Below are 14,286 nucleotides of genomic sequence, written 5' to 3' on the forward strand. Positions count from 1 at the left end.
AACGTGACTCTGGGGGCACCTGGATGGTTCAGTCAGTTAAGCATCAGACTCCTGATTTCGGCTCAGGTCATGACCTCAGGGTCGTGAGATGGAGCCCCGTGTAGGGCTCCGTGCTCAGCGGGGAGTCTGCTTGAAATTCTCTCCCTCTCCCTCTCGCCTACTGACATGCATGCTCTTTTTCTCTCTAAATAAATAAATCTTAAAAAAAAAAAAAAAAGGTGCCTCTGTTGGCAGAATAGGAGACAGAGTAGAACGTTTCAAGCACAGTAAAAAGTATAACAAAGGCACAGAGACAGAAAAACACATGAGAAATGTTTTATTTTTAAATTTTTTTAAAAAAAATTTTATTTATTTATTTGAGAGAGAGTGAGCGTCAGGGAGAGAGAGAACAGGAGCAGAGGGGCAGAGGGAGGGGAGAAGCAGTCTTCTCGCTGAGCAGGGAGCCTTACGTGGGGCTCCATCCCAGGACCCTGGAATCATGACCTGAGCTAAAGGCAGACACTTAACCGACTGAGCCATCCAGGCGCCCCACATGAGAAATGTTTTAAAACACAGGGACTCTAAAGTCAGGCGGATCTCGATAGAACGGTAGTTCTACCACCACAGCTGGGTTTCTTAACCACTGGTTTCCTCAAGTCCAAAATGGCACACCACAGCACCTAGCTCATAAAGCTACTATGAGTATTAAATTACATAATGCATGCAAAGTGGTTAAAAATGTGTGATGAGTAAATGCACTGTTCAGTTTAAAAGAACACAAAAAGTACCAGGTGGAGATGATGTTAAAAAGACAGGTAGTGGCCAGATCGTGGAAGGGGTTAAATGACAATATAAAGGCTTTGAACTCAACTCCACAGACCATGGAGGAGCTTCAGAAGATCCCAAGCAGAGATGTAACAAGGCCAGCTCTGAACTTGCAGCATTATAGGACTTGACTGAGAAGGAGAAGCCAAAAAAAGAGAGGGATTGGAAATAAAGTGACCAATATAGCCTATGTTCAAAATATCAAACCAATTTCATTCTGAGACTGAATGAATCAATCATCAATCAGTGAGTCAATCTGTCATTTCTGAGGCCACAAAAACAAATTCAACCATATTCTTTAGCACAAGTCTTTTTGGTACCAGTACTAAATAAACCCTCCAGTGACTTACTACCAGCAATACTAATATACACATCTTAAATATACTAAAAATAAGGTAGAAATATTAACACATCAGTGTCTTTTCACCATTCAGCACAAAGAAGCAGGCTTTTTATTTTATGAGCCCAAATGCAAGATCTATGCTTCTATTCATTCTTAGGGGTAAATCAGACTGTGCTGACTGAATAATCCTCCACAAGATGGCACACTATTTTCATAATTAAATCCATGTTTCCACTTTGAAACAGTACAGAATACAAACCCTATACACTCACATAGCATGGGCCCAACATTAAACAAAATTTATGTGTCAAAAAGAGGTAGGAGAAGAGTTAACAGAATAGTGAAGGAAGTTAACTTAATTCTTAGTTTAATATATAGATACCTTGAGAAAAACAAATGAAATGGAAAAAAATTTTAAGAAACATAAATTTATATTTAAGATAAAAATGAAACCCTGTCAGAACATTTAATTCAAGAGTTTAATCCTTCTGAAAATGCAGTTAGTAAGACCTTAAATTGACATGAGAATTTTGAAGAGAGGAGTGAATTAGAAGGAGAAATCTATTTTACATGTTCTTCAACCTTACCTTCTTTAGCCATTCCCCTGAACTCCTATGACCCAGCAGACTATCAACTGGATTCATCTGCCTCCCTTTTTAAATAGTACTATATTCTTACATAAAGCTATGATTACAAATCTAGAGACTGATCCTTTGGTTGAATTCAATATATATTTCCTGTATATATATTTCAATATACTTTGTATTCTTACCAGAATTCCTTTCTGGTAACTATATGAAAGAAAAAAGATTCATGTCATTGAAAGCTAAAGAAATCAGCCAAGTGAGTAAGTTTGTAAATAATAACTAAAACCCACATTCACCTATTTCCTTCAAAAGTTTCTTTAAGGAATCTAAGGAAAACCTATATATGGCACTGTGGAAAAAAAAGAAAGGAAGAAAGAGGCAAGCAAGCAAGCACTTTCATATAATTAGTACAGAACAAACGTTCAGATTTCCATAGAAGGGCTCTACCAAGTGACAAGCATTTCATTTCTTTTGTAGTTACCAAATACTGGGATTTTTGCCTGAGTCTTACTACCTATCCTGAGAGATGAAAAAAGGCTGGCACTATAGGTTCTCAAATTCAACGAGAGTTACCCAACAAAGAACTGTCTAGTACAATGAACATTTAAATTTTCATCTGAACAAACTTCCACACTGAAACAGAATAGATATACCTTTTCTCTCTTTCTATTTGCCTTATTTTACCCAGAGTTGAAGAACCGAACTGGAGAGTTGCCAGGTACAGGGATAATAGTCAATAAAACTGACATACACATTCAGTAGGACAAAATACTGTATTTCTTCTCTACCATGGTATAAATGATAGAATTCACTTAGGATGACAGAAAGCTCTGAAATTAAATAGTAAAATGTATGCTATCAGGTACTTTTCTAAATTGTTACTCTACCCTTAGAGCTATAGCAAAATGTTTTTTAAAAAAAAGTGAAAAAAAATTTAGGAACCATTATATTTTTAAGAAAACAAGATACATGAAACACTGGGAAGCAATAATTGCTTGAAATACAAGCCACTTTAAAGATGAAATGAACTCTATGAAGTTTTACACTAGTGAAGGTCTTCTTTTTAAGAGTCCTTTTGATGATCTGATTCTCTTCCTAGAAAAATGTACATACGAACAAAATTTTGTATATAACTTCACCAGATTAAGAGCCCTTGCTCCAGAAATCCTTAAAATGAATACTTAAAATAATGACTGGGTCTCTCTACTACGTTTCACTACTCTGGCATCAACTTTATTAAGATAAAACTTCTAGGTTCTTCAAACTCTACTCGGGGAAAGTCATTCTTTACTACTAACTCTACCTAATCCTTATCAGCAAAATTCTTAATTTTTTTTTTTTCTCTAAAAATCTTAGAAGTATATTTATGGTTTTCCTTCCTCTCTAAAATATCAGTCAGGACAACACAGATAAAAGATGAAGCAAATATACTGAAATAACATTGGTTAGTTAAAATGTGGGATTATGGGTGAGTTATTTTTTTCCCTCAAGACTGCTTTTCAAGTTGTTTTAAATTATTTTTCAAAAGTTTTAAAATTGTTTTAAAATATTTCCACTGTGTGATTCTGTCAAAAACTCAAACCAAAGATTAAAAAGGTCTCTAGACTTACATAAAATTCTCTCATTTAAACCAATCAATATATACTGTATATAATGTTGCACATAAAAAGACATTATATAAATAATATATACATTATATATAAAATACATTATTTCATTTAACTCTCCCAATAACTTATTATTCCCATTTTTATCGTCATTATAACTCATTCATGATCAAATAAAAAGTCAGTGGTAAAGTCAGGATTCAAACCCAGGTATGTCTAACACACTGCCTTCTCACAAACTGAACCCTCAACCATTATATTTGGTTGCTATGGCAGTAAGACCAGACTAGAAAAAGTTCTTTCAAAGATTAACAATAAATATAATCTCTTTGAAGATGATTAAGATCAATCTCATGGTATCACTTATAAGAGGGCTCTGGTACAGACATGATAAAGTATATGAAAATACCTTGGTAACTGATACTATTAATAGTTTTATAATAGAAATAGAAGGATTTCTAAAGAGCAAATCCAAAGATATCCCAAATTCTGCTCTGTACCTAAATTAAATTCAGAAAGCATCAAACGTTGCCTGAAGGAATGCAAAGCTCTATATAACATTTAATTTTTCTATCTAGATCCCAAGGTAATGATAACTACAGCCTTAAAGAGGCATAGTCTATATACTAGAAAAGAATAAGCAGAATCATGAGAAAATTTAAATATATTAGAATATAACCAACAACATGGGTGCCTAGGTGGCTTAGTCAGTTAAGCATCTGCCTTTGGCCCAGGTCATGATCTCAGGGTCCTGGCATCGAGCCCCGTGTTGGGCTCCCTACTCAAAGGGGAGTCTGCTACTCCCTCTGCCCCTCCCCCCTGCTTGTGCTCACTGTCTCTCTCTCAAATAAATAAATAAAATCTTAAAAAAAAAAAAAGAACGCATATGTATATTTATTGGATTCTCAGAAGAAAGGATGCCTAAGACTCTACAGCTGAGTCAAACCTGTATCTGTGGGAGGGAAAGGATTTGGGGAGATAGACCAACATTAGGGGAGCAAGTTCAGTTGCCCTGAAATGAACCTCTTCCATACAGAAACTAGTAATACTCCTAAACCAGCTCACAGGTTACTATACAAATTTAGCAGTTAATTTTAAGAGAGATATTATAACCTCTCTTCTTGTTACTTACAAAATATTTGTGAAAATACATTAATGCCTAGAAGATAATTATCTAAACTGCAATAATTTTTATTCTTAATTACTTTACGATGTGAGTCAACAAAAATTATTCCTGAGGTACTATGAATCAGCATAACACAGTAACAGAACTGAAAAAGTAAAAGTAAACTATTACTTGAATGGATATTGGCACTCCCTGAAGTAAAGATTTCTAAAACCAAATAATAAAGTAAAATTATACTGAATTCTTGGTATTTGCTTTTCCAGATGGTAATTTAAAACCTACTATAATTTTAGCATTAACCTCTAAATACAATGGTATCTAAGTTGTCCCAGGCTGTAGAAACCTAAGGAAAATTTTCAGTATCAAGTTATAGAATAAAGTCTAAAAGGCAGCAAAAAAGAATAGCTAAAACAAATTATTTATAGGCTTGTGAAGAGTGTTAAGCAATTAGTGATCTATCAACACTTAAGCTACTTAATTTGATATTCTCTTTCTCAAAAAATATCTTCATTCTCTTGCAATAATTCCCATATTATAGCATTAAAATATAAGTGCACTGAAAACCCAGAAATACTCCACAGTTTACTACAAAAACCAAACATATATAAAACCACACACACTCACAGCTAGAAAGGGCAGCACATTTCTTTTAGGTTACCTAATTTCAATTGTGCAGCAGCCTCCCTTCCCTCATGTATTACTACCTCCTTTATGTTAAACCTGTGGCTAATGTCTTATTTTCTTTGCTACTTGGTTATTACGGGTGGTATTTCACCTCTGCAATGAATGGAAGAAGTATCTTTGTGCTTACCTGATATTTTAGAATATATGACTTTTAAAAGAATTTGTTTTCCACTGCAAATATTCCTCACCTGTTTGAACATCAATAACCATCTGGTGGCCCCCTCTCATTCCTGGTCGGTTATCTTCTCCATCACCTGAAGAAGAAACAAATATGTTCTTTAAAAAGAATAACAAAGGGGTGCCTGGGTGGCTCAGTCATTAAGCGTCTGCCTTCGGCTCAGGTCGTGATCTCAGGGTCCTGGGATCAAGTCCCACATTGGGCTGCCTGCTCGGCGGGAAGCCTGCTTCTCCCTTTCCCACTCCCCCTGCTTGTGTTCCTGCTCTTGCTATCTCTCTCTCTGTCAAATAAATAAATAAAATCTTTAAATAAAAATAAAAATAAAAAAAATAACACAGAATAATTGGAAATCCAGAGTAACTGCATTCATAAGTCTGCAATGAGTAGTACAATTAAAACACGTTTATTCTTTCAGAGGCGCCTGGGTGGCTCAGTCGTTAAGCATCTGCCTTTGGCTCAGGTCATGATCCCAGGGTCCTGGGATCGAGCCCTGCATCGGGCTCCCTGCTCAGTGGGGAGCCTGCTTCTCGTTCTCCCACTCCCCCTGCTTGTGCTCCCTCTCTGTCAAATAAATAAAATCTTAAAAAAAAACAAAAACAAAAAACACATTTATTCTTTCAATATTAAGAACAAGTAAAAAGACTCAAAAGAAATAATATAATTATGTTTATAATAATTACCCTGCTCTTTTTTCCAAAGCTTTCAGGCTATTAATGTAACAGGAAACTATTTTCAATGTATTTATGACCAGTGCCATAAATCTGCAAGGATCAGGATATTCCATAAAAACATAAGACAAAAAATTCTAAACTGTTGGTGTGACAAAGTGAAGGGGGAAAACAGTTACAGAATTAGATCTCAGGTCTCTAGTCCAAGCATACCTAATTAGTATAATGAGCAGTTTTAAAGTTCATACAACTAAGCTACTGAAAACCAACATGTTATTAAGTTTTGTATTAATTTATATTACCACATAATTTGAGTACTGACCGAGAAGTGTTAAGATTTACTTCCCTTTGATTCCTATTTTCATCGTGGAGCTTAACAGGCAGTTTGAAATATAATCAGGGAAACTTTTTTTTTTTTTAAAGATTTTATTTATTTATTTGACACACAGAGAGAGACAGCTAGAGAGGGAACACAAGCAGGGGGAGTGGGAGAGGGAGAAGCAGGCTCCCGGCTGAGCAGGGAGCCCGATGCGGGGCTCGATCCCAGGACCCTGGGATCATGACCTGAGCCGAAGGCAGACGCTTGAAGACTGAGCCACCCAGGTGCCCCTAATCAGGGAAACTTTTAAACTTCTGTAGAACTATTGTTCAACTTGTATTAAATCTTACTTTATACCAAATCTCATATAAACAAAGATATAACTTCATTTCAATGGTTCAACAGGTTGTAGGATTCTAATGCCTGTCTTGATATAAACCAGAAAACCTTTTTCTTTATAACTCCCCTATTAACTGAAATATATTACTTTAGCTAATAATTTTCCATGTCTCAGCTTTCTCCTATATGAAACAGGGACCATCCAAGTTTTTACTAACTTCACTGGGGTACTGTGAAAAATACTGAAATGTCAGTTCTTATATAGAGAAGATATCACGCCAAACTGAAGCATCATTCCATTTCTACTGTATTCAAGGAATTTTCATTCAGAAGTCCTCCGCAAATTCTTTCTCCTTTCCAATATAGTTATGTTAAGATTTCATGGCTCGTTATCATTGAAGTTTTATCTTTTTCTTCCTTCTTCCCCCCAATCAGTATTGCCACTTCCAAGAACAGAATAAGACACTAAAATAAATTTATTGTCAATATGTTTGCATTTTATATATTTAACCCATTAGTTTTCAAATACACAATTACAATCTGCTACAACATGTGTTTCTCTGACAAAAATTACCTCAAAAATGACTGATAAAGCAGGAGAAATGATGTCTGAATAACAGAAATTATGGAGGTTTGTAAGCAATTTTCTCCAGTATATTAATGTTTAACACTATCAGGGGAGAGCTTTCTCCCAGTTAAAGAGAAGTGCTTAGTAATTTATGAAGACTGTCAGAAAAAAGCTAAACATCCACAGAACTGCCTTCCTTTAATGCAAGTAATTGCACTAAACAATTGCTACACTTTCCACTATATTAACCATCTGGCAAAGCAACGAGTCAAGATCAAGAAGGGACAAATACTTTCCCCTGTATGAAAAAATGGATTAATGGAGAAGACTATGCTCTGGATCAGATTTTAAGTTTTGATAAATACCCTCTAAGGTCGACAGCTGAAAGAAGGAAGCATGAGTCCTAGGGTTTAAGCCTCCAATCTCACTGTGATGCTCAATATAAATGCCTGTAAGGAGTTAACTGTACCAGTATTTATTTTTATCAGAGTTACCATGCTAGTTTTCATTCGTATCTGCTTCAGAGTTCCATAGATTTAGAATGGCATGCCCCATTTCTACTTCCCTCATAAGCCCTGTTCACTTTAGTGAGCAATTCTGCAAAACTGAGGGTTTATTAGGAACACATTTGGCATGACAACACTAAGGCTATAATTTTACAGTACCTCTATAAATGCAGTTTATGAGGGGATTTTGTGTTAAAACTGCCCAATCTTCTGTTGTAGTGATAAAACAAAAAGGTTTAAAAGAAAAGTTTAATATAGTAAACTAACCCCGCTATCTAGTTAAGGAACCTATGTCTTACGTTAAACACTTGATTTCCCACACAAAGTACTGTAAAACTTGAGCTGCCCTGGGAAAAATGAAACTGAGACATTAAAGCAAAACCACCCACAACCCAGAAAATAAGGCTTACCTTTGGTGCTTTTGGGAATGATTTGACTCCATCGTGGCTTATATTCCTGTTGACTGATGTACTGATTGAACAAACCATCTGCAAATATCAAAGAATGAGAGAGAATTATTTATACCTTAACTGGCTTACACTTTTTATTATAGCAAAAAAACGAAAAAGCCTACATTAAGGGAAATTATTAATACGTCGCTAATATACTAATAAAAGCACATTCTCAGAAAATGTCACTTCAGTTTTCACGCTATCTCAAATATAAATAGTAAAGTATTAGTTGACACAACCATGTAAACAAATTGTTTTAGTGGCAGCTCATACTAAATTTACTATGTTTTCCCCATTTTTGTCATGACGAATACAAGAAAACTAGAGAAGAAAATGAGTGCCACGACAACTTTGGTCTAGGCCCTTATATCTTCAGGAAAAACAAAACTAAGTGTTTAAAGTGAAAATTCCATTTTTACATAATTTTCTTTGAGTACAAAACCACAGAGATAAAAGTACTGGTACCAGTACAGTTACATATTTACTGAATACTTACGAAATGTTAAAATTCATTTTGTCTTAGTTAAGACGGACTAAATATGGCTTAATTAAAAAAACAACTTTATGAACTAGGCATTATCATCTCTGTTTTACAGATGGGGAAATGTGTGTTTAGAGATATTAAGGAACTTAACCAAAATCATGCAGCTCTTAAGTGGTAGGCAGGGCCTTGTGTTTCACTCTGCCTTACTTCTGAACTTATTTCATCAATAAATTCGTAATTTACTTCTTAAGAGCAGTTGTTAATAGCTGCCATAGATTGAACTCCCCATATATATCTATTTCATCCCAAATAATTATCAAGCCCTAATCCCATGTCCCTCAACAAAGATTAATTTAAGATGGTGTGGACTCCAATTCTGGCTAATGTATCCAATGTTTCCTTTGCTTATAAACAAACATACCAAGAAGACAAATCTACTTTTATTCTTCTGGAAATTTTCCTATCTGTATGCAATGTACATAACTGCTACAGCCAATCTGTACAGGTATGAGAATGAAGTCAATTCAATAATGACGACAAAGCAGAGACAGGAAAAGAAACTGGATCTCTGAACTGACCAACCATGAAATCTACCTCTGGACTTGTTATGTCATACAATAACATATTCTTACTTTTTAAACAAGGGTTTTCTTTTACATGAATCCATGTAGATTATAATTTATAAAGACAACTTTACTATAAATTCTATCATTTGACTCTGATCTCAATCTGAATAAAGGTTTTCCCTTTTTCTTCATTTAGTCCCTGAACATAAATACTTTTCCAAAGAATTTATAAGTAAAACTGTCTGTTCTCTGTGACTTACACACTTGCCACAGACTGGGTAACGTACAGACATCTCCCTAATTTCTTTCTTTTCTGGGTAATTATGAAGCTCAACTGCAACCACACCCTTTAGCTTTCAAGTCTTTTCAGATGGCTTTTTTTTTTTTTAAAGATTTTATTTATTTATTCATTTGACAGAGAGAGACACAGTGAGAGAAGGAAAACAAGCAGGGGGAGTGGGGGAGGGAGAAGCAGGCTTCCCGCTGAGCAGGGAGCCCGATGTGGGGCTCGATCCCAGGACCCAGGACCCTGGGATCATGACCTGAGCCGAAGGCAGATGCTTAACGACTGAGCCACGCAGGCGCTCCTTTTCAGATGGCTTTAACTAAAAACTTCCATCCCATATACGCCTCTAGTTGCTCTTTTTCTTTGCCTTTAGGACTTCAAAGTTTTTGCAAAAAGAAAGTTCTAATACTCTTCTTTCCTTCTGAAGTTAGCACTCTGACATTAGCATTTATATTTTAATTGTTATAGTAAGGGGAACAAGTAGATTCATGAGTTGTTTTATTTTTTTTTAAAGATTTTATTTATTTATTGGAGAGAGAGTAAGAGAGAGAGAGCGCATGAGCGGGGGGGAGGGGTAAAGGCAGAAGGAGAAGCAGGCTCCCTGCTGAGCAGAGAGCCTAACGCGGGACTCGCGGGAATCGATCCCAGGACCCTGAGATCATGATCTGAGCCGAAGGCAGATGCTTAACCAACTGAGCCATCCAGGCACCCGATTCATGACTTATTTTAGTGAGAGTGTTTCTATCATAATCTACTCCCCTGTGGGCTTTTCTGGTAATTCTTGCCCATCCACCCTACTCTGACCAACACTCTCCCATTACAAGAACTGGAAAACTCTTTTTCAGATAAAATTAACAGGGGCTCCTATTAATAATGATAAGATGATAGTAAAATATGTATCATTAATTTAGAATTCTATAGACATAAAACAGAGTAACTGAATTTTATTCAGTTTTGAGAAAGACACATAAAAGTTAAATAATCCTTTTTAAAAAACAGAAGACAATTATTTGATAAAGACAATGATTTTAAAATATGCATTAATTCTACATAATGGCTAATTGAAGAGAAATAAAAAAGTAAAAGACAGGAATATACAGAGACAAGTAGAAAACTAAGAAAGACAAGGAAACTGCAGACATGAAAAATACAAAGCAAAAATAGAGAAAACTAGAAAATTTCACTTTTTAACAGTAACCAATTGCCAGATTACATAAGTCTCTTATACTAATTATAATTAGTTATACAACTTTGATAAGTAAGTTCCTTATCTGTAAAACTCGTTTTTAAGAGTTGGATAGGGCCAGAGGTTCCTTCCAAATTCTGGCACACTAAGATTCCACCACTGTTATAACCAATATATTTACTGGAACTATGTGTGTCTGGCCGATTTTACCTTATGTTCATCTTAGGAAAGTCTTCATCTCCTCTTTCCCCTTAAGCGTTATTGCACTTTTGGAAAGGGAACTCATAATCCACCGGGGAAAATTCTTCTAAGAGCTGCTATGGCAGTGATCACACCAAGAGTTCTACTCAAATGAAGGATCCCATCCCTGATCTTTCAAGTCCTTCTGAACATTGCAAGTAAAATTAAATTCTCTAATTGTTTCTTCAACCAATCCTTCTACCCCCACTCTTACTAACCTAAAAAGCTTACAAATACTCTACCCATCAAGACCTTCATGTTGTTTTTCTTTTATCAAACACAATTGTCCTATGAAAATATTATTAGTAATTTTCAAAGCAAAAAGAACAAACTCCCCACCCAGGCACCCAATTATTTATGATTTAAAGGAAACAATGTAATCTCCCTCTTAAATGAAGACCTACTGCTACTGTGGCTAAAGTTTACTTTTTATGTTTCATATCTTCTCTGGAATGCTGGTTTGCTGCTACCCTAGATTACTTACTGAAGCATTCCTGTTGGTTGGAAGTGGTTCCCTATAAGCAATGGCTTGTTTGAGAAGTTAGCTGTTCTACCAAAAAACAAAATAAAAACCATACCAAACACCTCTTCTTTTGAAAGAAATCATGGCTTAACATAAGACAAAAGCTAGAAATCTATAAATCTATAAATCTATAAATCTATAAATTCCAGCCCTCTCATATCCCTCTACACTACCAACTATCCAACTCTCTTATTAGCTTCTTGACATTGATTCATGTTATAATATTAAATCATATAACCACTCCAAACAAAAAATATTATAATGACTTAAAAAAATACATATTTGCATTTTACAGAGAAACATGATAAATTAAAGATGACTCTCATTTAATCTATCCTAATATGCATTATCGCCTCTTGCCAGGGAAACTGGGTTATCAATAAATAGTCCAGATGTATCTGGAGTAGGTTACATGGAATAGCTACTTTAAATAAAATGACATGCTTTAAGAATCTTCTTTTATGTCTTCAAAAAGAAAAGTAATAACGCAAATGTTTATTAAGGCTTTGGTAAATAGTAATACTACATGCTACAGAAACTTTATCTTTTTAAAAGATTTTATTTATTTTATTTTAGTGAGAGAGAGAGAGTGAGCAGGGGGAAGGGGCAGAGGGGGAGGGAGGGAATCTCAAGCAGACTGTGCTGAGTGTGGAGCCTAACGCAGGGCTCGATCTCACAACCCTGAGATCATGACCTGAGCTGAAACCAAGAGTCGGCCACTGAACCAACTGCGACACCCAGGTGCCCTGAAACTTTATTTTTTAACAGAGTAAGTTTAATTTCTAGAAATCAAACAGTCATAAGCTTGAAATCCCTTGAAACAATAAAAATGCTGCAAACATTAAAGCAGGGTAAAGATTTTTTTCAAAATACATTGCTTTTAGCAACTTGTTTTAATTTAAAAGAATTCCCTTTTAAGATCTCAAATAAATGAAAAGTTGACACCTCTGCATCCCAAATACCATGTTCCTATATTCCTAACTCTTGTAAGATCTTGCCTTTTGTTTTGGTATGCCTGCTTGTAGATATTTTATATGATTCAGCAAAAAAAGTTTAGGCTCTCTATTGAAATAATGACATTCTCATCTACAAAAATATGACAACACTCATTCCACTGTTTTGAAAGTCTCAAAAACAAATTAAAAAGTGAGGCATTTACACATTACTGTGAACTAAGTTTAAAAATTACTTCTATGTTTTAAGAGGAAGTCAGGCAGTTGCTAGTATTTCTATTTCTGACAAACATCTAAAGCAGGAAATCAGAAGGGTCTGATAAAAGTAAAACTATGCAAAAGAAATGAAAATATCACTTAGGAGAAAGCATGCTAAGACCGAGCTGCTAACAATTTTAAAACTATTTAAAGTCTCCAGGTCCAACACCACCTCATTTTTCCCCCTATGATTAAGACTATTACAAACACATTTCATACAGTCCTAACTAGGCACAAGCTGTTCTTGTCTCCAATAGTGAATATCCTCTTAAAAAGTACATGATAAAAAATTAAACTTAGGAAGTTTTTACCAAGAGGAAAAAAAAAAATGTTCAAACCTCATCCAAGATTTAAAAAAAAAGAGCATATACAATAGTACTGCAACCTATACCCGAAGTTCTATCAAACTCATTTCTCATCAAAACAGAGATGACAGGAGTGCCTGGGTGGCTCAGCTGGTTAAGTGTCCAACTCTTGATCTTGGCTCCAGCCATGATCTTAGGGTAGTGAGATAGAGTACCCCCCCCCCCCCCGCCCGCCCCAGGCTCCACAGCGAGTGTGGAGCCTGCTTAAGATTCTCTCCCTCTGCCCTCCCCCTGCTCGCATGCATGAGCTCTCTCTCTCTCAGAGGAGGAGGAGAAATCCTAAAGGATATATGCTTAAGGCAGAAGAAAAATGATCCTAGATACAAGATCAAAGATGCAAATATTACTGAAGAACAAAAAAATTAGTAGATAATTCGGTACAATAAGTAAGAATAGTAGTATTTTATAGGGTCTTTGAATGTGGTATTAAAGGACAACAATAACCTATGAGTTGGAAGGTGACTAGATGGGAGTTGAAAGTCCACTAAGTCCTAGTACGGGAAATGGAAAAAGGCACTGATTAATTTTGTTAAATATGTATACTTGCTGTAATTTCTAGACTAATCATATAGTCTAGATAAACAAAGTATGTTGCTTCCAAACAAAAAGAAAAAATGAAAATTAAAAAGTTTTAAGAGTTAACAACCAAAAAATAAAGGACATGACAAAGTATATATAATAAAATGGTAAGATTACACCTATATATTTACCACTAATTCTATCACGCAAATGAAATAAATGCTCAAAAGAAGGCAGATTTTTTTGAACTAAATTTATAGGAGATGCTTATTTAAAAAAAAGGATACAGAATGGTTGAAAATAAAAGGTAAAAAAAAAGATACATTATGCAAATACTTACCAAATGAAAGCTTAAGGTAAGACAATTTGTACCTTTAAGCAAAACACTACTAGACTCGGCTGCAGCAACTTCTTGCTAGACACGTCTCCAAAGGCAAGGGAAGCAAGGGCAAAAACGAACTATTGGGACTTCATCAAGATGAAAACCTTTTGCACAGCAAAGGAAACAGTCGACAAAACCAAAAGACAACTGATGGAATTGAAGAAGATATTTGCAAATGTCTTACCAGATAAAGGGCTAGTATCCAAAATCTACCAAGAGCTTATCAAACTCAACACTCAAAAAAAAAAAAATCCAATCAAGAAATGGGCAGAAGACATGAACAGATATTTCTCCAAAGAGGACATACAAATGGCCAACAGACACATAAAAAAATGCTCAACAT

At 35.3% G+C, this 14,286-nt stretch overlaps 1 protein-coding gene across 6 annotated transcripts in view; it reads right to left on the reverse strand.

Moving 5' to 3' along the window:
• Positions 1 to 14,286, reverse strand: part of MKLN1 (muskelin 1) — a 313,020-nt gene that overhangs the window by 69,826 nt on the left and 228,908 nt on the right. For all 6 annotated transcript variants that reach the window (XM_032401559.1, XM_032401556.1, XM_032401557.1 and 3 more), the window contains 2 exons: positions 8,140 to 8,217; positions 5,340 to 5,405 (listed from right to left, as the gene is read on the reverse strand). In XM_032401559.1, the coding sequence (XP_032257450.1) occupies positions 5,340 to 5,405; positions 8,140 to 8,217 (144 nt within the window). The remainder of the gene's footprint in view (positions 1 to 5,339; positions 5,406 to 8,139; positions 8,218 to 14,286) is intronic.

This window comes from Phoca vitulina, unplaced genomic scaffold (genome assembly GCF_004348235.1).
Source record: "Phoca vitulina isolate PV1807 unplaced genomic scaffold, GSC_HSeal_1.0 scaffold4, whole genome shotgun sequence".
Classification (NCBI taxonomy): Eukaryota; Metazoa; Chordata; class Mammalia; order Carnivora; family Phocidae; genus Phoca; species Phoca vitulina.